General features: G+C 42.4%; 2 protein-coding genes across 3 annotated transcripts; one reads left to right on the top strand and one right to left on the bottom strand.

Moving 5' to 3' along the window:
* Positions 1–1,645: 1,645 nt before the first annotated feature.
* Positions 1,646–11,467, top strand: atp2a1l (ATPase sarcoplasmic/endoplasmic reticulum Ca2+ transporting 1, like; the record flags this gene model as incomplete). Of its 2 annotated transcripts, XM_084568320.1 has the most annotated exons (24): positions 1,646–1,763; positions 2,610–2,627; positions 2,951–3,033; positions 3,999–4,103; positions 4,705–4,843; positions 5,555–5,635; positions 5,717–5,802; positions 5,898–6,195; positions 6,282–6,448; positions 6,535–6,623; positions 6,725–6,827; positions 6,918–7,049; positions 7,181–7,297; positions 7,397–7,615; positions 7,723–7,834; positions 8,088–8,311; positions 8,411–8,631; positions 8,740–8,942; positions 9,034–9,119; positions 9,202–9,335; positions 9,444–9,561; positions 9,663–9,780; positions 10,049–10,094; positions 11,153–11,467. In XM_084568320.1, 23 exons carry the CDS (start codon positions 1,646–1,648, stop codon positions 10,051–10,053), a joined length of 2,976 nt encoding a protein of 991 aa, XP_084424446.1. The 2 variants fall into 2 exon arrangements, with proteins under 2 accessions (XP_084424446.1, XP_084424445.1); XM_084568319.1 differs by lacking the exons at positions 10,049–10,094; positions 11,153–11,467 and having other exon boundaries at positions 9,663–9,788.
* A 335-nt stretch (positions 11,468–11,802) lies between these two features.
* On the bottom strand, positions 11,803–19,533 carry sult1st6 (sulfotransferase family 1, cytosolic sulfotransferase 6). The gene is made up of 7 exons (XM_084568321.1): positions 18,641–19,533; positions 18,074–18,202; positions 16,295–16,392; positions 15,983–16,109; positions 13,628–13,722; positions 12,621–12,801; positions 11,803–12,159 (listed from the first exon to the last, which is right to left on the bottom strand). Exons 1-7 carry the CDS (start codon positions 18,825–18,827, stop codon positions 12,047–12,049), a joined length of 930 nt encoding a protein of 309 aa, XP_084424447.1. The 5' UTR covers positions 18,828–19,533; the 3' UTR covers positions 11,803–12,046.
* Between the last annotated feature and the right edge of the window lie 2,174 nt (positions 19,534–21,707).

Below are 21,707 nucleotides of genomic sequence, written 5' to 3'. Positions count from 1 at the left end.
AGGCAACTTAATTAATGAATCAACCTAATTCAAAACCTAAATGAATATGAGAGTTACTGCTTAACTATTTCTCCATGTGAGGACAACAGCAGCTGTTTTCTGTTTCAAGGCCTAATTTGGTTGACCGTGTCAATGGGTGTACGTTCGGAGTGCATTTTTCATCATTTAACACGGAAAGCAAATAGATGACAAGTGGCAGATGAGACACCGTACGACAAGAGTACGCGGTAATAAATAGACCGCGGCAAAAATGTGTCTTGCGCTAGCTGTCACACGAGGTGAGCGGCGTCCCCTGCTGCCGGAACGGGAACACCTGTCAGTTTATTGATTAGCCACAGCAACTTGAATTCCTGTCTACAGAGCACCCACCGCCCAGCGGCCCGTTTACTGCTGTTAAAACAAATTGTAAATCAGCAGATCTGCGCTCAGCTTTGTGCCACTTTTATCCTGAATCTCAGCTTGCTTTACTCACTGAGAAACAAGGGGCTGAATTCAGAGTCACAGCACAGACTGATTCATGAAAGTTGAGCAGACATTGCTTCATCGGTTAAATCCTGTGTTTTTCTTATTTGCCAATACTAAATTCAATGCTCTGACTCCGCCACAAGAGGCCATTGTGCCTCGCTGAATATGTGGCGGGATCATCTGTCACGCGTCTACTTAAGCTGTGCCATATCTCCCTTCATATAAAAAAAGAGAAATAAAACTTGATCCTCCTATCTGAAGCTGGGGCTTCTCCTCTGTGCTGCGATAGTGTGACACGCTCTTGGCATTCCTGCCCTCGTGCGATCATTCCTCCATTGCACGCTCACTTTCTTTTTTCCCTCTTTATCATTTCCTCTTATTTGACCAGGTTTGTTATCAGGTGTGGGGTCCCTGTTAAACCGAGTGGTTACTGTGTCCGGAGGCAGCGGATGATTCAGGTTCCTGCGTCTAGTTGGAGTTTTGTTCCTGGTGTTTGGGAACTTTGTGTGTCAAAGTGCAGACATGTCTAACTCACAGTCTGCACGTAAAAATGCCAGCTAATGCTTGTACTAAATTATTTGTCTGCCACCTCCCTTCCCTAGTGTGTGTGTGGATCAGCTTGGCCACCTTCCTCAGCAGAAACCAGTTGAGCCGTCACTCAATGCGCCCCCCCCCCTTCCTCCTCCTCCTGCACCCCTCTGGATGATCTCCTGTCTCACTCTCTCACCTTCTCCCTTCGTCTTATTCCACTGACCATGCATGTTCCAAAAACAGATCTCATTTTCATCCATGGTACAAACCCCCCTCCTCCGTCCCCCTGCACCTCCTCTCTCCTGCATTGCCTCCTTTCGAAATCCCCATGCCCTCAGCTCCTGTCCACCATCTCACCTCCCCTTTGCCCCACCTCAAGCCCCACCCTCACACCCCACCGGCATGTCCCCCATGCTGGAATTTGGAGGCGTGGGTCAGCGGGGTGTCCACCAATCCTGGGCACTTTGGTGGTATAAAATCCTGAGCATGCATGTGCCTATTCGCTCTTTCTGTCAGTCCAGCACTCCTGAATCGGAGGGCTCCACACTTCTAGGTGAGGGTGGTGGACCAAGTGTTAAAACTGCAGATAACAACAAAGAGGTAAAAGAGCGAGGATAGGCGCGGCCAATCCCTTGTCTGTCCAGAAAGGATGGAGAACGCACACACTAAGTCCCCGGCAGAATGCCTGGCTTACTTCGGGGTGAACGAGAACACTGGTCTTTCTCCAGACCAGTTCAAGAAGAACCTGGACAAGTTTGGCTACAATGGTGAGCATCAGCATCGGGGATGGGGTGGGGTGGGGAGGCTTACTGTAAGAGGATAGATTAATAACTGTTCGGCCAGTTTTTTCTCGTCAAAGAAACATCTCAAAGCTCAGACAACTTCTCAGAAGTATTTCCCTGGGTGGATTTTTACCACTGTTGAGCTGGGCCGGGGTTGAGATTTTGCATGTGATGCTTTTTTAGAGAGGAGCTGCAACAGCTGGTAGAAATGCAGAGACATTGAGAAGCAGAGACTTTGAGGGCTTTGAAGAGCTATTTAAAGATAGCCAAAGAAGATGGCTGGAGAGCGAGAGAGACAGGTGATGGCTCAAGAAGCTTCCTGGGTGATATATGGGGTGGGCGTTAACAGGAGAGGTGGATAATTTTAGGCTGGGGAAAACGGGGGAGGTCTTTATACGGCTTATGCTTAAAGGATCTATAATGTAATTGCTAATCAATAACCATGGGAATGGCAAATTAGACACCAATGGCTTTGTAATATGGTAATATAGTCATTATAGTATGAAGATTGTTGCTTTAATAGTGATGTAGCCTTGGAACATTTTAGTGAGCGACCACTAGATTCGATTATCGATTCATGGAGGTTTTCAGGCCTAGGATGTGAATCAAAGAAAGCAGTGTCAAACTATAACACAATACGATTGGCCTTTCAAATTCAGCCATTCAGCTACAGTGTTTAAGCCGTTAAGAAGTACACAGGGAAATGTCTGAGAAATGCTTGTATTTCTCTTAAGGTTCTGTTGAGAATGTCTATTGGTGAACATTTTAATTGACCATCTCCTTTTCTTTTCCTTTTCTCTTCCACTTTCCCCCTTTTCCAACCACCTCCAGAGCTGCCCGCTGAGGAGGGTAAGTGTTCATCCAACACATTTGTAAATTGAGTAAATGTGAACCGCCAGACACCCGATCCGACCCACTTGTAGTTTCCATCGTTGCTCTGAACAGGCCTCCGCAGAAAAACCTTAAAACATTTTGATTGTGTAATCCCCTTAAGCTAATGGCATCACATTTCCAAGTGGACACCACTTGTCAATCACAAAGACATCAAACAAAATATTCGATTTTCTCCAATGGCGTTTAGCGACAGAACACTTTACACAAGTGCACTCTCAGTGCTCATTCACACATGATTATTGCCCATTGATTTATACAAATGTTTACTTGTCTCTCAGGTAAGAGCATCTGGGAGCTGATCATTGAGCAGTTCGAGGACCTGCTTGTCAGGATCCTGCTGCTGGCTGCCTGCATCTCTTTTGTAAGTAAACCGATGCATTACTTTTTAACCATGCCAGTCAATCACTAGTTATTCCCGTCCTTGTTCCTTTTAAACTCTAGTAATGGTGGCAGGATTTGTAGTAGAGATAAAAGTAGCAACAAAATCCATCTGATACGCATTTAGTGACATATACTTTTTGTGTATTTTTTTAAAAAAAACAAGAATCTAAGATCTATAGCTATAATTTATCATTATCTTGACAAAGTCTCTGGTCTCCATCTTGGAACTGTTGATTTACTGACTGTAAAGCCCTTCGCACAAACTGGTGCAGTTTGATACAAGCACGCTACAGTTGATAATGGTCACTTTGTCAAGACAACATCTTGTCCCCCCTTAAATGCATCAACCCATCTGTGTATTTTTGAGGACAACAACTTGAGAGGAGGGAGACAGATTGCGAAGGCTTGCAGGAGGTGTATTAATTCCTATGGCCAGTTTTCACCCCTTCGGGCAGCTGTCACGATGGCCTTAGAAGGCGAATATTGAGGAGCCAGACGGGGGTCAGGGAAGTATAGGGGGGCAGAGGGGTAAGAGGTTTATTTTAAGAAAGCCCCAAGCTGAGGAGAGAAACTGAATCCTTTGGGAAAGGTCAGGCGTGAAGGAAGGAACGAAAGGGCCTCCTCAGAAAGACGGAGGAAGTTAGAAGGAGCTACACCACATTAAAATTAAGCAAGGAGCTGTAATCATATTCACATCGGAAAATAAAGAACCTCATCTTTAAATGTTTATATGCTAACACTCATCACCCCTTTTTACAGTCCCTAAAAAAATGTAGCCCATTATCCTTCACTCAAGATTATACTTGGTCTACTCTGGAGTATTTTCATTCAGGCACAATGAAAATATTTGAACCTCATCTTCATATTGAATTCAGTGCAGACGTTCTAGAGATGCTGATTCTCATGTCCGACCGCCACTGACCCAATCTTCCCACCTGACCACAGGTGCTGGCCTGGTTCGAGGAAGGCGAGGAGACAGTCACCGCCTTCGTGGAGCCCTTCGTCATCCTTCTTATCCTCATCGCTAACGCCGTTGTTGGAGTGTGGCAGGTCAGTGGCGACACTCGTCGCGTTGAGCAATAAGACGTATCCGTTGCAGCGATGACAGAAAGCGCACAGGTTCCGGTTACAGCCCAGGCGAGGTTGCCCAATCTGAATCACGTTCACACTCAAAATAGTTTGTGTGTTGAGCAAATCTGAAATGTGTTATCATCAGGTGTTGAGTCATGCTAATCTACACAATAAGTAACTGTCTGTCAGCACCCCAGATCAAATTTGATCCCTCTAAATATTATCTCTAAACACTCTCGTTACACTCCTTAAATTAGATGATATACATGCACTGAAAGAAAAAAGTTATTATAATAGTCCATGCTGGCCTGAGATGGAGCAGTGCACATCAGATAACAGATGTGACCTACTCATGTATCATCACTGACACTGTGTAGCACTGTGTAATTGCCTCTTAAAGGACATTGTAAGTGCCAGGCCAAGGACAAAATGAGTATAGCTTACAATCAAGCGATGCTGAGGGGTGACTGAGGCATGTTGATATCCCTCTGGCATTCGCGCGTCTCCATTTTTGCAAAGATCTCTGTAAACTCGTTCTGACTTTTAACGACTTTTTTTTTTTTGTCTGCGCTTGCCACAGGAGCGTAACGCTGAAGATGCCATCGAGGCTCTCAAGGAGTACGAGCCTGAGATGGGCAAGGTTTACCGTTCTGACAGAAAGAGTGTGCAGATGATCAAGGCCAGAGAAATCGTCCCCGGAGACATTGTGGAGGTGTCCGGTAAGAGACGCCTCTGTGTCTGTATTACCTCCATGTCAGGGGAATAATGTTCCAGCTGCAGTCAATAGTGTTTGTGGAAAGATACAACAGACATCTAGAAATAAAGACAAACTGAAGGTCTCTGGTAAATCTGAAGTCAAAGCCTTGTGTCTTTTTAAGGCAGCGTGGCTGAGGCGAGTAACTCTGCTGTGAAAACATGCTGACTGTAGGAAAACAAAATCAGGAGTATAAATACCCCTTGCCAGCACCTGCCGCACTTCTTCTACTCTCCCAGCTATTGCCCACTCCTGTTCATTTGTCAGTGTACACCTGTTGTCCCTCTAACTGGTTGCCCCCCCCCCAACCACCCCCCGCCCCAACACCATGTGTGCTTCACCCTCATTGGTCAAAGCATGTGTCAGTTTAAATCAAGTATCATTATGAAATTAATTATAGAAATTTAGCAATTTGTCTGAGCATCTGGCGCTTATTTCGGGAAAGTCCAATTTTTCAATTCAGTTCAGTTTTTAGATATGGACAAAACAAGAACTGTGCTATTTTACACTAATACAGTTACTTGGATGTTACTTAGATGGGTGCAAAAATAATCTACTGTGAGACGTTATCCACAAACAAACCCTGTTAACAAGACTGTATTTAACTACTTGTACATTATGTGTGCTTACTGTGACATTTCAATGAATATCAGTGGTTTCTCTGTGATTCCCTCAGTTGGTGACAAAGTCCCCGCTGACATCAGGATTGTTTCCATCAAGTCCACCACCCTGCGTGTTGACCAGTCCATCCTTACTGGTGAGTTTTCAAGATCCCCCAACAGAAATGTGTCCAGTCTCCATTAATAGGTTTGAGTTAAACTTGTGTTTTCTCTCTAAGGTGAGTCCGTCAGTGTGATCAAGCACACCGAGAGTGTTCCCGACCCCAGAGCTGTCAACCAGGACAAGAAGAACATGCTTTTCTCTGTAAGTACCCTGCCGCTATCAATAATTCATTTTCTGTGTTTTTTCTGTTTTCCTCAGCATCAACCGTTTTCTTTTCTTTCTTTCCTCCTCCGCAGGGCACCAACATCGCTGCTGGCAAGGCCATCGGTGTGGCTGTGGCCACCGGCGTCGGCACTGAGATCGGCAAGATCCGTGATCAGATGGTCGCCACCGAGCAGGAGAAGACTCCTCTGCAGGCCAAGCTGGACGAGTTTGGCGAGCAGCTGTCCAAGGTTATTTCCCTGATCTGTGTTGCTGTCTGGGCCATCAACATTGGCCACTTCAACGACCCCGTCCACGGAGGCTCATGGATCCGTGGTGCTGTCTACTACTTCAAGATTGCCGTTGCTCTGGCTGTGGCTGCCATCCCAGAGGGTGAGGGAGTAAAAGACAGCGAAGGAACAACGTGACACTACACTTAGTTTCTCCTCCATTTAACACTTTTCACCAATATCCCTCAGGTCTGCCCGCTGTCATCACCACCTGCCTGGCTCTTGGTACCCGCCGTATGGCCAAGAAGAATGCCATTGTCAGAAGCCTGCCCTCTGTGGAGACCCTGGGCTGCACCTCTGTCATCTGCTCCGACAAGACTGGCACCCTCACCACCAACCAGATGTGTGTGACCAAGGTGAGTATTTACCCAAAACAGTGTGCTGTGGACAGTTTTCTACAAAGCTGGCCTACATCATAAAATTGTCATTACCTTCTCCACAGATGTTCGTTGTGAAGGGCGTTGATGGGGACCATGTTGACCTTGATGCCTTTGACATTTCCGGCTCCAAGTACACCCCAGAGGGCGAGGTGTAAGTTGAATTTTTTAAGTGTAGACAATAACCGTCCTCACTTAAGGGTACATGAAAGAGTACACCTCCAATTTGTTTGTAATCCCCTCCTTGTGTTGCAGTTCCCAGGGAGGCGCCAGGGTCAACTGCAGCGCATACGATGGCCTTGTTGAGCTGTCCACCATCTGCGCCCTGTGCAACGACTCCTCTCTGGATTACAATGAGGTAGAAATCCTGCAGTCTATTTCACACATTGAAACCTTATGACCTTCACACAATGTGCCCAATTATCCCCCTCACCTTCTCTTTCTGCAGTCCAAGAAGATCTATGAGAAGGTTGGTGAGGCTACTGAGACTGCCCTGTGCTGCCTGGTTGAGAAGATGAATGTGTTCAACTCCAACGTGAAGAACCTGTCCAAAATTGAGAGAGCCAACGCCTGCTGCGCCGTAAGTTTCCTCTTCCTATGTGCTGACAATTCTAATAATTGTGAACCACTGAAAACCAGCACAGAGGAGACCAAAATGTGGTTATGGGTGACCAAGTATCTTACTGGGCATTTCTCTGTACCCTCCAACAGGTGATCAAGCAGCTCATGAAGAAGAACTTCACCCTGGAGTTCTCCCGTGACAGGAAGTCCATGTCTGTGTACTGCAGCCCCGTTAAGGGTGATGGTGGCGCCAAGATGTTTGTTAAGGTCAGTTTCTTCTTTCTTCATTGCCTTTGGCAAGACCTGCTCTCTCTCAAGATCATGGTACAACGTAGACACAAGATAATCATGCTGCTTCTACCATAGGGTGCCCCTGAGGGTGTGATTGACAGGTGCACATATGTGCGTGTTGGTACCACCCGCGTGCCCCTGACCAATGCCATCAAGGAGAAGATCTTGGCTGTCATCAGGGACTGGGGTACCGGCCGTGACACCCTGCGTTGCCTGGCCCTCGCCACCCGTGACACCCCACTGAAACCCGAGGAGATGGTCCTCGAGGACGCAACCAAGTTTATCGATTACGAGGTGAGAGCATAACACCCTGATGGACTTTATATGAAAATATTCGGATTAGTTTGTGACTGTGTCTAAAAAGTTTAATTGAACAACTCCATTCATACCTTTGTCCCCAGACTGACCTGACCTTTGTTGGCTGCGTGGGTATGCTGGATCCCCCTCGTAAGGAGGTCACTAGCTCCATTGAGCTGTGCAGAGATGCTGGAATCCGTGTCATTATGATCACTGGTTAGTATTAAGGGCACAGCAGTGCGTGGTTCTTTTATTTAGAATGATTGTCTGCTGTAGCATTTGGTTATATTTGCCATTTTATTGCAAGCATTCTTTTGCCTTCTACCATTCTCATTCATTTGTTAACACTGTGCATAGTATTTTTATTTTTTTAATTGGTCTCTGATTGTTTTTATTTTCATGTGGTGCTAAAGATTTGTTTTATGCCTCAGAAACTTTTCCGCCAAATTTCTTCATCTCTGATTTTCAGGTGACAACAAGGGAACTGCTATCGCTATCTGCCGTCGCATTGGCATCTTCAAAGAGGATGAGGATGTTGAAGGCAAGGCTTATACCGGACGTGAGTTTGACGATCTGCCTTCCCATGAACAGCCCGCTGCTGTCCGCAGAGCATGCTGCTTTGCCCGTGTGGAGCCAGCCCACAAGTCCAAGATTGTTGAGTTCCTGCAGGGCTTTGATGACATTACTGCTATGGTAAGATCTCAGCGAACATGATACGCACTTCTAGCAGGTAATGTGTTCATATATGTGCTGTATGTAGTTTGACATTCGTTTCATCTCCTCCTACCCCAGACTGGTGATGGTGTGAACGATGCCCCTGCCCTGAAGAAGGCCGAGATCGGCATCGCCATGGGCTCTGGCACTGCCGTTGCCAAGTCTGCCTCTGAGATGGTCCTGGCTGACGACAACTTCTCTTCCATTGTGGCTGCTGTTGAGGAGGGCAGAGCTATCTACAACAACATGAAGCAGTTCATCCGCTACCTCATCTCCTCCAACGTTGGTGAGGTCGTCTGGTGAGTGACTTTTTAACAAACACTCTGATTCACACCATCTTTCTCCGTGTCCGGCTAACCTCCACTGTCCTTTTGCCCTGTTGTTTCCTCTCTGTCTCACTCTCGTAGTATTTTCCTGACCGCTGCTCTGGGTCTGCCTGAGGCTCTGATCCCCGTCCAGCTGCTGTGGGTCAACCTGGTGACTGATGGTCTGCCCGCCACCGCTCTTGGCTTCAATCCCCCTGATCTGGACATCATGGGCAAGCCCCCACGTTCCCCCAAGGAGCCTCTGATCTCTGGCTGGCTGTTCTTCAGATACATGGCTATTGGTGGTAAGTATGACCGTGAAGATTTAGTTTGGATTTTCATTAAATTCAGAAAAAAATCTTTTCCTACACCAACACTGTTATCATTCCCTAACAGGATACGTCGGTGCTGCCACTGTTGGTGGTGCTGCCTGGTGGTTCCTCTACGATACCACTGGCCCCGGTGTCACCTACTACCAGCTGGTAAGTGATTGTATTATTTCATGTTGCCTTCCACAAACACTCTGATGCAGACACTTGATAACTTCGCCTCTCCTCTGTGCAGTCCCACTTCATGCAGTGCTGTGACGAGAACGAGGACTTCGCCGGCATTGAATGCGAGATCTTTGAGGCTGCTCCTCCCATGACCATGGCCCTGTCTGTGCTGGTCACCATTGAGATGTGCAACGCTCTCAACAGGTACTACTTCAAATATGTTTGAACTGCCTTACAGTTCTGCTTTTGGCGAAGCAGGTATTGTTTTCTTGCAACACATTTATTCCCCATGATTCCTTTTTCTCTCTCAAGCTTGTCAGAGAATCAGTCTCTGGTGCGTATGCCACCATGGAGCAACTTCTGGCTGCTCTCTGCCATGACCCTGTCTATGTCCCTGCACTTCATGATCATCTATGTTGACCCACTGCCCGTAAGTTTAACTTGAATGTGCTGTGTATGATCTGTAGTTTCTGTTAAAGCTGCTTTACTGTGGGTCTCCACAAATACTGACTTTCACTCTTTTGCCCCCAGATGATCTTCAAGTTGACCCATCTGTCAGTTGAACAATGGCTTATGGTCCTGAAGCTCTCCTTCCCCGTCATCCTCATTGATGAGGTGCTGAAGTTCTTCGCCCGCAACTACGTTGAGTGTAAGTAGCCTTCTCTTCATACAAATCCCCTCTAACAGAAAAAGAGAGTTTCCTAAGAGATAACAGATAATCACTGTAATTATATTCAATAATTATTCACTGATTAATACAGTTAACTTTTTAATATATATTTATTAATATTTTAAAAAAAGTTCATCTTAATCTTGTTCTGTCGTTTCATTTTCATCTCTGTCTGATCTTGTGTTTTTCACTCTCACTTCTCTCCATTCATCATTAACTCACTTACCCCTTTTGTTGATTTCCAAAGGCTAAAGTCTGTCAACCCAGCACCATTAGCCTGTAACTAAAGCAAGGTATTCCGCAGCTCGCTCTGCTAGTTTTAGTTGTACATCACAGCTCTTGCGCATATTTGTCCTTGCTGGCGTCTACCTATCATCAGATTCATGCTGATGTGCACCTCTGGGGTCTCCCTACTACTGAATGATATTATTAGAAACTTTAAATTAACAAGGTGGCATTATCAGCTTTGCACAGGGAGATCCCTGAGCGCTGTTAGCTGTATGTGAACTCGGTTTATTGTGGTTTTTGATATGATGCAGGTAAGTTGCTGTTAGTGTGTCTGTCTTATTGTTTATATCGATGCCTGTCTTGGTACCACTTTTGTAAAATCGTCCCACAAACCTTTCCTCTCAGTTGGGATTTACAAGCAGTACATAAACATTTAATTCATTATTTGTAAAATATCTTTTGTCATTTGCAATCAAGCCACTTGAATCTCTTTTCAAATGTTTAACAATGTATTTGTCAAAAGATTTAACCATTAACCTGTAAAGTGGATTTCGAATGTATAACAGTGGAAATAATTGATCACATATCATAACAGATAAAGTTATTAATATATCCATACTCCATTATAATGAGTTATAAACAATGCATTGCATGTTTATATACTCTTATAAATTATAATAATGAGTGGGTAAAAGTCAGTTGTTACCAGTGTTTCTATAAAGTACTGTTTTTTTCAAAGCCGTGCTCTTTGTGTCCGAGATTTTAAAACTCTTACACATATGTTTCTTCTGTGTTTAGATTTCACGCCTAGTCACGCTACAGCTGTTTGCAGTTTTTCTGCTTTTCCTGCACTGATTTTTTATTTATTTTTTTAAGGGTCAGATGAGTTTGGCCTGATTTCACTTTGTCACTGAAAAAATAGATTTACTTTATATGACTTCCATTTTTTTGGCATATGTCCGTGCCAGTGTCAGTGTCACCGACACAGAATTAGTTTGCTTCCTGTTTTCGCTAGATTTAGTATTACTAAGCTTTCTTACTAAGACTGGCTAAGAAAACAATATATGTTTGTCAAATCCAAAAATCCTTTCCCTCTCTAATTCACCTGTTTTCTCTTTACCAGGTTCACTAGCTAAATAGAGATGTAGAAGAAGAAGAACTTAAGGGTTGAAGAGGAAGAGGAGGAGAGAAAGATCACAACCAAAGAGGGGAGCCATAGTGAGCCAACCAATTGTAGAGAGAGGAGAAAATACAGGAAAATGTACAAAAAAAAAAAAAACACAATAAAACCTTTCAAAAAATCACATAAAAATAGCCTCTATATAAGAGATTGAATTCAAATGAAGGAAGGTATCCCTGCTGATAAAGTATTCAAATATTTAAGATTTTATTCTAAGACGTAAAGTATGTATTAAAGGTGATTTTTTTGTTAACCTTGGACATTGTCAGCTGTTGTGTTTTTGTGTCCTCTGTCCATTTTCATATGATTGACTTTCCAGCGCATTACTTTTATTCTAGTCTTTGTTGCTCGTGTCTCGTGCAGTCTCCCTGCTTTAGCTGGGCTCTGTACAGTGTGGTGTAGGGTTGCAAAATGACTTCATATGGGCAGAAAAGCCACATGCCTCCAGCTGCCGGCGCTCTCTATAGGCACCATGAGGTCCGCGGTGTCCGCTGGAGGCCTCATGACACAAAATGGGCACTCAGTCACAACACTTTTGGTCTTATATATTGTTTACGTGATAAACTGCAATAAAGTGATGATTAAAAACTCATGCACTTGCATTGTGGAGAACATTTTTATTGATCCTTTACACATACATTTGGATCATTTCGTCCATATAAGACACATCATGAGGCTTAGTGAGCACTGTGTTCACCACCAAGAAAAGCGGGTCACACAATTTAACCTTTATTTATTGTTCGTTGCCTAATTTTCTGACAGAATTTCTGCTCTTTGAATGCCGTGCAGTGTCAGTTCATCTGCCTTCGGCTTACAGAGAAAAATGTGGAAAACGCATCATATGAAGGTCCTGAATGGTATGCTGACATCCTTCATTTGCTTTTCATAATCTTCATCAAACATCTTTGATTGCTCGGGTGTGAAATGGTTTGTCCAGTCACCTACTTCGCCTGTACATGAAGAAAAAGCAGAGGACAATACTGCAGTTAGGTAAAGAGTTCAACTTACGATAGTTTTCCCTTATTTTCTCAGTGAAATTAATCATTATTTTGTTTATAAAATGTAAGAAAATGTCCATCACTAGTTGAAAAAGCTCAGACTACTTCTTCAAATTTGTTCATTTACATTTAAAATGATCCAACATTTGAATAAGTAAACCATTATGCTTCAAGAAATATAGCAAATCTTCTCATGTAAAAAGCTGTAAGCTCCACAGCATTTTAAAAAACAAGAAGACAAGACATCCAGGAACCTCTAGGGGGCACCAATGTACCGTACAGGGGTGTACACTAACGTCATTATACAACAAGTAAATAGTGAGACCACCCACCCACTCTCATTCTGAAACCTGGGTGTTTGGGGTTAGGACTGGTTCAGCATTTTAATTTCAGATGAGAGCTGATTGATGTACCTTTTCTCATGAAGGGAGAGACGGACTGATCAAAAACAGGCGATGGGATGCAGGAGTAGTTGGCCATGGGGTTCTCCTTCATGTTCTTGAAGGACGTGAGCTCCACAATTTTGTCGATGACCTCTTCAGAGACCGACAAGTCCAGGTACTTCATGATGCGCACCACTTCTCGCCGAGGATTCTGGGGGAATAAATGTGATGGTGGAGATGGAGTAAAACTGTAGGGCTCTCTGAACACAAAGCATCCAAAACAAGACATTATATCATTAGATTATACACCAATCAAGCATAACATTATGACCACCTTCCTAATATTGTATAGGTCTCCCTTGTGCCTCCACAACAGTTGTGACTCATCAGAGAATCGACATGGGCCTTCTGAGGGTGTCCTGTGGTGTCTGGCATCAGAATGTTGTTAGTGGGGGCCTTTGGGTCATATGGGTTGAGGGGAGGGGTCTCTGTGGATTATCCCACAGATACTTGATCAATTTGGGATCTAGTGAATTTGAAGGCCAGGTCAACACCTTGTGCTGTTCTTCATGTTTTTTTTAGTTGTTCCTTTTTGTGTGTGTGTCTGTGTCAGGCTGCATCCTGCTGGGGATGGCTGCTGCCATCAAGGAGTGTCATTGCTATGGGGTGGGGGTGCCTGGTCTGGTCTAGGTGGGTGCTACATGTCTAAGTAACATCCACATGAATGCCAGGTCTAAAAGTTTCCCAGCAGAACATTGAACTGTCACAAGATGGTCAATGTTATTTACTTCTCCAGTGGTCCTAATGTTGTGGCTGATTGGTGTAGTTGAGAACACCACTACAGCAAATACTAATATTTAAATTATTAAGCAAGTCGGTGAAATGCTAAATGAAACACATACTCTAAAAATTCAATGTCAGCCATACCATATGTTCAAATATTACAGGAATCTATTACATTTTTTATTAAATGTATTATTGTTTTAATATGCACTTCCTCTGTTAAATGCAGGTCCACATTTCACACATGTTCTCACCTCTTTCATGTCCTCGTAGAAGAGGTAAAGGATATTCTTCTCCTCCCTCTCCAGCCAGTAACCTTTCACATGGTCATACCAGGAGCCCCAGGACACTGAAGAGACACAGCAGGATCCACTCATTCAAGTTTAGCTTTATGCTAACTGGGGAGCACAAACTGACCATGAATTCGCATGTGTTAAAGTTAGTTAAAGTTATGTTTTAAGAGCCATCTGTTTATAGATCAGTTATAAGTCACTGCGTTTGGAGGCTTTATAAAAAATCCCTTTGGTTAATGCTCATGTTCATGCTTTGTTTTTAGTGAGCATTTGTATTTGACCACTTACCTTTGAGGACAGGCCTGCAGAGAATCTAGAATTCATTAACAGCCTGTAAATATTACAACTGCTGACTTTATTGATTCTTGCAAAAATGTTTACTGGCCCTGACCCTCAACATTTACAACTGCAGATGTCTCAGTGACATGTGATATTGCCTAGACAGAGATTGAGAAACATATTCACCCTTGACTTTATTACCACACGTAACAGTAGACTTGAGGACAGATTTCTGCAAAGGGAGTGGACAAATATTAAAGCAAATGTAAATGAAAATATGTGTTTATCTGATATGTTATAAAAAGGTGAATAACTGCTTTCCTATTTCTATTTTTTTTTTAAGACATTGGGGTCTTTCAAGTTGTTGTTCCAAGGCTGTTGTGTATTTGGACATGTATGTGGGCCCAGAACAACACTGAACAAGTAGCACTGATCTGGAGTCATGGAGTTTATCAGGCTGATCAGGCAAAACATTATGACCTAATATTGTGTAGGTCTCCCTTGCGCCTCCAAAACAGTTGTGACTCATCAGAGAATGGACATGGGCCTTCTGAGGGTGTCCTGTGGTGTCTGGCAACAGAAAGTTGTGAGTGGGGGCCTTTGAGTCCCATGGGTCCTACGGCTTTCATTATGAGACACAAATTATACAATTAAACCTCATAGCTGCTCAGATACACTCACACACACAACAGTGATTAAGAGGTAAATATTAATGTACACTGCCTGGCCACCTGGATTTAACTAAGCAAATAGGTATGAGCCTCCTATTGGATAATTACTGCATGGGAGATTATCTTTCAGCTGGTAACAAGTTATTTAGCCCCAACTGATGTAATGAATAGCTTCTCATTTTCTTAAACAACCATGTTGAAAGACACATCCTGTGGTCGTGGAAAAGATGTAAGTGTGTTTGAGAAGGGTCAAATCATTGGCATGCATCAAGCAGAGAAAACATCTAAGGAGATTGTAGAAACTACTAAAACTGGGTTAAGAACTGTCCAACACATTATTTAAAACCAGAAGGATAGAGGGGAACCATCTATGCTTCAGGGAGCATGAGACATCATTTTCACACCTGGATTGGCCACCACAGAGTCCAGACCTTAACCCCACTGAGAATCTTTGGGATGTGCCGGAGAAGGCTTTGGTCAGTGGTCAGACTCTCCCATCATCAATACAAGATCTTGGTGAAAAATGAATGCAACAGTGGATGGAAATAAATCTTGTGTCATTGCAGAAGCTTATTGAAACTATGCCACAGCAAATGTGTCCTGTAATCAAAGCTAAAGGCGGTCCAATGAAATATTAGAGTGTGGGACCTTTTTCTTTGGTGGCAACTTTTTTTTTTGGTCAGACAGTGTATTAGTGCTTCCAATAATCCATAAATTATACAGTTGTAGATGTCAATTGTGGTTCATACATTGTGTTGTGGATTGGAGGATTTCTAAAAAGAACTAAAAAAACAAACAAGGGGTTTATGAAGGGTTATATAGAAATGATTTTTCACAGTTAGTCAATCCAAAAATTGTTCATTCATCTCTTATAACTGATCTATTAGAAGATGACTTTTATTAAATCCATTAGTTTCAACTTAAAAATAAAGGTGATTCGATGTAAAATGTATGGTGTTTCACAAACTTCAAAACTCAAAACAGTTCATCTTATTCAGTAGCATAGAAACTGGTTTGCTGATGTCAGCTGGACACCAGTGAAGAAATATAAACCAGCAAAAATTCTTTTCTAGGCCTGGAGGAGCTTTTTTTTTTTCTTCTGATCACCATTTACTGCACTCTATAGCCATGCAGGGTGCTGCTAATCTCATCACAGCCACTGAGGCATATGATGTTTCTCATGAGAGAACTGTTTAATATACACTACTAGGTGGATTCCAGAGGTCCATCCTTACTTTATTGTACACAATGACTTCCAAATATACTAATTGAAACATGTTCTCGTGAACTGTTGTTCAAACACAAATAACCAGTTCCATTCAATGAAAGATGACACAGAAGAACGTAATATAATCAATCTACTTACACTCTCCCCTCATGAACTTGTGGATGTAGCCCTCAAAAGGCCCTGGTTCGGGCTGGGTCTGATTCATACGATCAAAGTAGTAGTAGCTCACCAGGTTGTCTTTGGCATTGCGTGCCACGTAAATTGCCTTCACACACAAACAGGAAATGAAATGATCGTAACAACAAATGAGGCAGTAGTGTCACTAGTACTGTACTGTTAACCTCTTACCCCATTTACATGCATTCCATCATAGGCCGTTTACCCTGTCAGGCCACATTTACTGGCCTGCACGAAGCAATAAAATAAACAGTGCAATTTGTACTCTGTTACCTTGCATTTGTTTTCCCAAAATCCAGGAGGCACCAGCTGAAAAGGAAGATGTGTCTTGATAACACGAGGAGGATCCATTTTCTTCAGAAGATCAAGACCTGAGACATAGATCAAAGAAACAGATGGGTGAAAGAGTTAAAACACACAATGCTAGCTCAGATTCCGTGTCCCACAATACACTACAGCCACCTTATCACCTTCAGCTAGCTCTAAATCAGTTTTTGTCTAACAAGATAAGGTGAACATCAAACGTCTGGTATAAAGCAGAGGAAACCAGGATAATTAAGAATAGTATGTGACGACAATGTCCCAAAAACCTAACTGTAATTTAACGTCATGGTATATGCAAAGTAACTTTGTAATTTTAAACAACTTTGGCAATACCACAGTCAATGTCCACCCAGCTCTGCAGATATAAGAGAGCGTTTTAGCCTCATTTAGCTAGCTAAGCTAAGTCATGATAAGCTAACTGATTTCTAGCTGCGCCAACATAACTAGCCTGCATACATTAGAGATAAATGAATCAATCGTCTCACCTAATTCAACACGAATAAGTCAGTAATCCTAGAATATTATACTATAACTTGGAAGATATGCCTTGTAAAATTGACTGTAGTAACTTTTGCAGATTGCAGAAAGACAAAGTTAGCGACGCTAACCAACTTGTCTCTGCACGGCTATTCGTATCTAACAAGTCATTTATTTTAAGTGTTTATTTTTTGATATTTGATAGAACAAATAAATACAACGGAGAAAAATTAAATTACACAGAAATTAGAGCCACTGCCAGAAATTCAGTTTTCACTAAATAGATCATTTCTTTGGCCTCAACATACACAAATATGCCACAATTTGTGCATTTTGGTGCTGAGGGAAATGTTTATGGGTTAATAGCTTATTGACCTTGATTGTAGTGGAAAAAACAACCTGTTATGAAATCATTCCTCCAGGAATTGGATTTCTGGGCTGGCTTTAGTCAAATGTAGTAACTTGTAGCTGAATGCATTTGGTTTGAGTGGCAGAAAAGTTTTAGGAATTTAATCTTGTGGACACAAAGTGCACTTCATTTTTTCAAATTGAAAAAGGAAACAGTAAATTTCCCAATGTAAAAAAGCATGTCTTTGGACAGTAACAGGAAAACCCGGAGAGAACCCACGCAGACACAGCGAGAACATACAAACTCCACACAGAAAGGCCCCTGTTGGCCTGGATTCGAACCCGGAACCTTTTTGCTTATAAACCTTTTTTAAGGTTAATTAATTTAAATCTTAGATTTTTAAGGTTTAACTTTGCCTCTGTTTTTCCTCAGAGTGGAACAAGCTAGGCAACATAATTGCTGCTTATCTAGAAGATCAGATTTCTGTGGTATTGTGAGTGAGTCTTGCGCATTCTGCTAGCTGTTAAGAAACATTAAGATTTTAAATGTACTATGTCTTTTAAGAGGAATGTGTTTTTAATCTTTTAAACTGTCTGTAATATTGTGACTTGTGAAGGGGGAGCTGTCAAAAAAATAAAACCTTGTTTTTGAAACAAAGGGCTGATGGTTTCATTCACTAATTTTTACAGTACATTTTACTGAATAGGAATAGGAATAACACTCGCAGGGAGTGAATACACTGTTAGGACAAATTCAACACTACAGTCAGTGTAATTTTTATACTCTGTAGATTAGGATCATTTGTGCACTGATTAAGTGTTAAAATTTATTCTGTGGGTGTTACTAGAACACTAGAAAATGTATTGTGTAAATGAAATACTTGCAGCGATAGAATGACACACCTGAGGGTATTGGGGGTGGAGAGTTGATCTCTAGGAACGGACTGCGGACTGGTGTGGGGGCTCGTTTGCAGGCCTCGGCGTCTCCATTGTGAATAAGCAGGTCGATTATCTCCTGGGTCCATGTGGTCCCTAATGTCCCCAAAAGACACAGACTCTGAACTAGATGAATATGATTTATTCTGTGCACAGAATCTCAACAAACTGAATGTTAATCCTCTGTTATATTACTGTACTGTTGAATAGTATGTCATTTACATTTCAACTCTGTCTCTTTTGGCTATCTTTTGAGAAAACTGTGTTTTATATGTAAGCAAAATCTGAAAGAAACCAAACTTAACAAACAAACACATTGGAATAAAATAGCTAATCACTAATAAGCAATTGTGTAAAGTAGCAGAAAATGCTAATATTCAAGTCAAATACAACTACTTCAGATTTGTAGCTGCATAAAGGAGTTTCAATAAAAAACACATATGACATAAGAAAATTCCTTCCTTTAACTAAACAGACACTCAGAAATTTACTGTAGATGAGCAAAGCTGCACCTGGAAGCACCTGTCTGAGTACCTGCTTTGGGGTAGGTGGCGATGAGAAGGTCAGATGGGTCAGGACGAAAAGCCCAGATGGCGTCCCAGTTGTTGGCGATGTGGCACATGAGAGGAACTCCTCTGACTGGGATGAGAGGGAAGCGACCGATGGACGCGCTAGCCTCCTGGATGGCCTCGCTGAAGGACAACTCTCTTTCACCTGACATGTCTGGCACCGGCGAAAGTTTACCCGACGAAATGTAAACCAGACGCCACGATTATCACTGTATGAAACAGCTTGAGCAAAGCCAGCAGTGCTTCTGCCTGAGGTCCCGTCTTCAGCAGCTCGTGTCTGAGCTCTCTTTGTCAAACATTTACTACAGCTTTGCCTTTGTATGCTATAAATCCCAACTGTCTGCAGATTTCTTCCCGCTTGACTGTCAGTCCCACAGTCTCAGCGTATACATACTTGTCATCTCTTCCTTGTGTTGTAATCCTGTTTTTTCTTCTTCTTGATTTCTTGTAATTTTAAAACCAAAAGCAAGAATCTCTCAGCAGAATCTCAAAAACAATCTGCCCTGAACTCCCCGCTGAAGTCTAAGTGCTTCAATCACTCTCAGATTTTTCCTTTCTATCTTTGTAACCTGGCTCTCTGAGTGCTTGTACCGGGTTCTTATCTGTCTGCGATCCCTGGAACTTGCTCAGGCAGACCTGTACTAAAGTGACGTTACATAACATTTTCAGCTCCGTATGAATTCCACTTTTCCTCACAATACTATCTTAACAGCTTGCTCTGTAATTTGAGGAAGGGACAAGGGAGGGTCTTAAGAGAACCCTGCAGTGTAGTCACGCACAAAGAGTACAAAAGAAATGGTTTGGGCATTTAATCGGACGGCTCAAAACTTTATCCCTTGACAATGTTAACTTCACTCTGACTGCCTCTTGCTCCTTTTCCAAAGCAAATGATGGGTGTGAGCAGTGAGAGGCTTGACTTTTGCGTCAATGCAAATAAAAACAAGTCTGATCACTTTTTAGGAGAGGCATAAAATCTATGGGCACTATCCAGCTGAAACACATTTGGACCTTTGACCTTTAACATCCTGACCTAAACGCAGAAACTTCAAAGCAGGGATTGAATAGGGTTGCAAAAAAAAATAAAAATTGTGTGTAGAGGTAAACGTGTTTATCTGTGTTTGGAGCTCAGCTGAGTCCGCTCAGTCTTTTCAGACAGACACCTCTGTTTACACTTTACATTCCAGGATTTCCACTCTCAATATCCTGCCAGGAGCAGAAACAATATTTTCATTGAAAATAAGCTGAGCTCGACAGTTTCCTGGGACATTTAACAACGGATCATTACCGCTCTAGAGTTCAAGAATTTTATTTAATGAACTGTTGTTTGAGCAAAAATGTTTAAACCTTAAACATTTACCACGTTTGGTAGTTGAGTTAAACAAAAGCACAATGTTAAAGCAACTGTTTCCATATTGGTGGAGGTAGTAATGGGTTGAATAGTATGACATTTAAGTGAGTAATCTAAAATGAGGAAATAGGGAGAATATTTTGTTCTTCCAGAGCAGTATTTTTGAATTTAACAATAATTTTCAATGAAAGACTCATATTTTCTGAAGGTCAGAAAGACACATTTTTCCGCGGTCACTAGATTTGTCTCTGTTTCATGCGGTAGCCTATCTATATTCATAGTCATTTATGTTCCAACTCTATGGAGGTTTGTATGCAAAGACAAAAGGCAAAGGCAAAAAGACAATAAATACACACAAATACTGAGCTTTGACTATAATAATCAAATATAATGGGAGGTAGATTTATTTTCCTTGTACTTGGACACATTTTATTACTTTTACTTTTATGCATGTTTATTTAATCTATGTGACATACTGTATGTTCTTGGTGTTAATGTTTCACACACGTCTATCATTAAAATGTCAGTATGAGGTACCACAAATCCTTCAAAGTAAAGATTTTAACAAATTGTTCATTTCATGTGCGCTTAACTTATTTCATCCAGATGTAGGTTGAATAAATGGCTTGTACTCTTGCAGCTCTGCCAGAGCAGGCAGGTATGTAAGCCTATTTCTGGAAAAGAAACAGCAGTTAAATGAGACACATTAATAAAACAACAGCATGGGACCATTAAAGATTCAAACAGAGAGTAATAAGGAACTAGAAAAGGTCATATTTTTTGAAGAAATTTAGTGAGCTTGCACTACTGCCCTCCTCATGAGCCAACCAGGCTGCACGGTCGGTTGCTTGTGCCGTCTGCAGAGGCCATTTCTTCTGTAACAAGAATTAAATGTATATATGCATATATTTTTTGCACAGAATTAAATATTTTTTAATTGTACAATAAATTTGATTACATTGTCCTCCACTATATGGGAAGAATTTCAAAGTCAAATATGTCAAATTAAAAGTGAATCGTAATCAGATCCACTGGAGGGATCTGGAGGGTTACAGGCCTAAACCCATTGTAGTGGCCGACCATTACTAATATTTATATTTAATGTATGGTTCAGTTAACAGAGATAGTCCTTCAATGTAGATACACAGTATCTTTGTGTCGACCCCACTGCAAACCAATACTGCAGTTGGTTTGAGTTCCCACATGATCACATGTTTGGTGGAGTCTGAGTAGATGAGGTGCGGGTGATGTGCTCCGGCAACTTAAGCTGTCTGCCAGATCTACTCTCAGCTGACAGTCTGGGCTGCAGAGAGCAGCCACGTCTTGTATGTAGTGGTGGGGGACTCGCCACAGCTTTGAGGAAGTAGATGGAATTCTTCCCACGGTGGTGGGATTTGCTGGATCTGATGGCTTTGCTGACCACTTCTGTAACTGCCTTGAGCACGTGGTGGAGCTTAAGCAGTCGTACGGCTGTAGGGCCTGTCAGCCAGGGCCTCACATGTGTGAAGGCTAATGGGAAATGGCAAGGTGTCATAAAATGCTCAGACCAGGAAGTCAGAAGTCAGACTGGCAACAGTTTGACCAGGTGATTTTAACGTGCACAAAGTTCTCCCACCTTGTCCAGGCTCCTTGCTGACTGAGGCCCACCATCCTGATGAATGCTTCCTCTGCATCTGTACACACC

Source organism: Chelon labrosus (assembly GCF_963514085.1).
Source record: "Chelon labrosus genome assembly, chromosome: 19".
NCBI lineage: Eukaryota > Metazoa > Chordata > Actinopteri > Mugiliformes > Mugilidae > Chelon > Chelon labrosus.
This window is presented reverse-complemented; position numbering and strand designations above follow the sequence as displayed.

What these genes read in the sequence shown, in the direction of transcription:
- sult1st6 (XM_084568321.1), bottom strand. Translation starts at nt 18,827, where the DNA reads ATGTCAGGTGAAAGAGAGTTGTCCTTCAGCGAGGCCATCCAGGAGGCT. An exon ending in TCTACGAGGACATGAAAGAG is followed by an intron (nt 12,802 to 13,627) that starts GTGAGAACATGT and finishes TTATTCCCCCAG; the next exon opens with AATCCTCGGCGAGAAGTGGT. An exon ending in CTCTCCCTTCATGAGAAAAG is followed by an intron (nt 12,160 to 12,620) that starts GTACATCAATCA and finishes CTTCATGTACAG; the next exon opens with GCGAAGTAGGTGACTGGACA.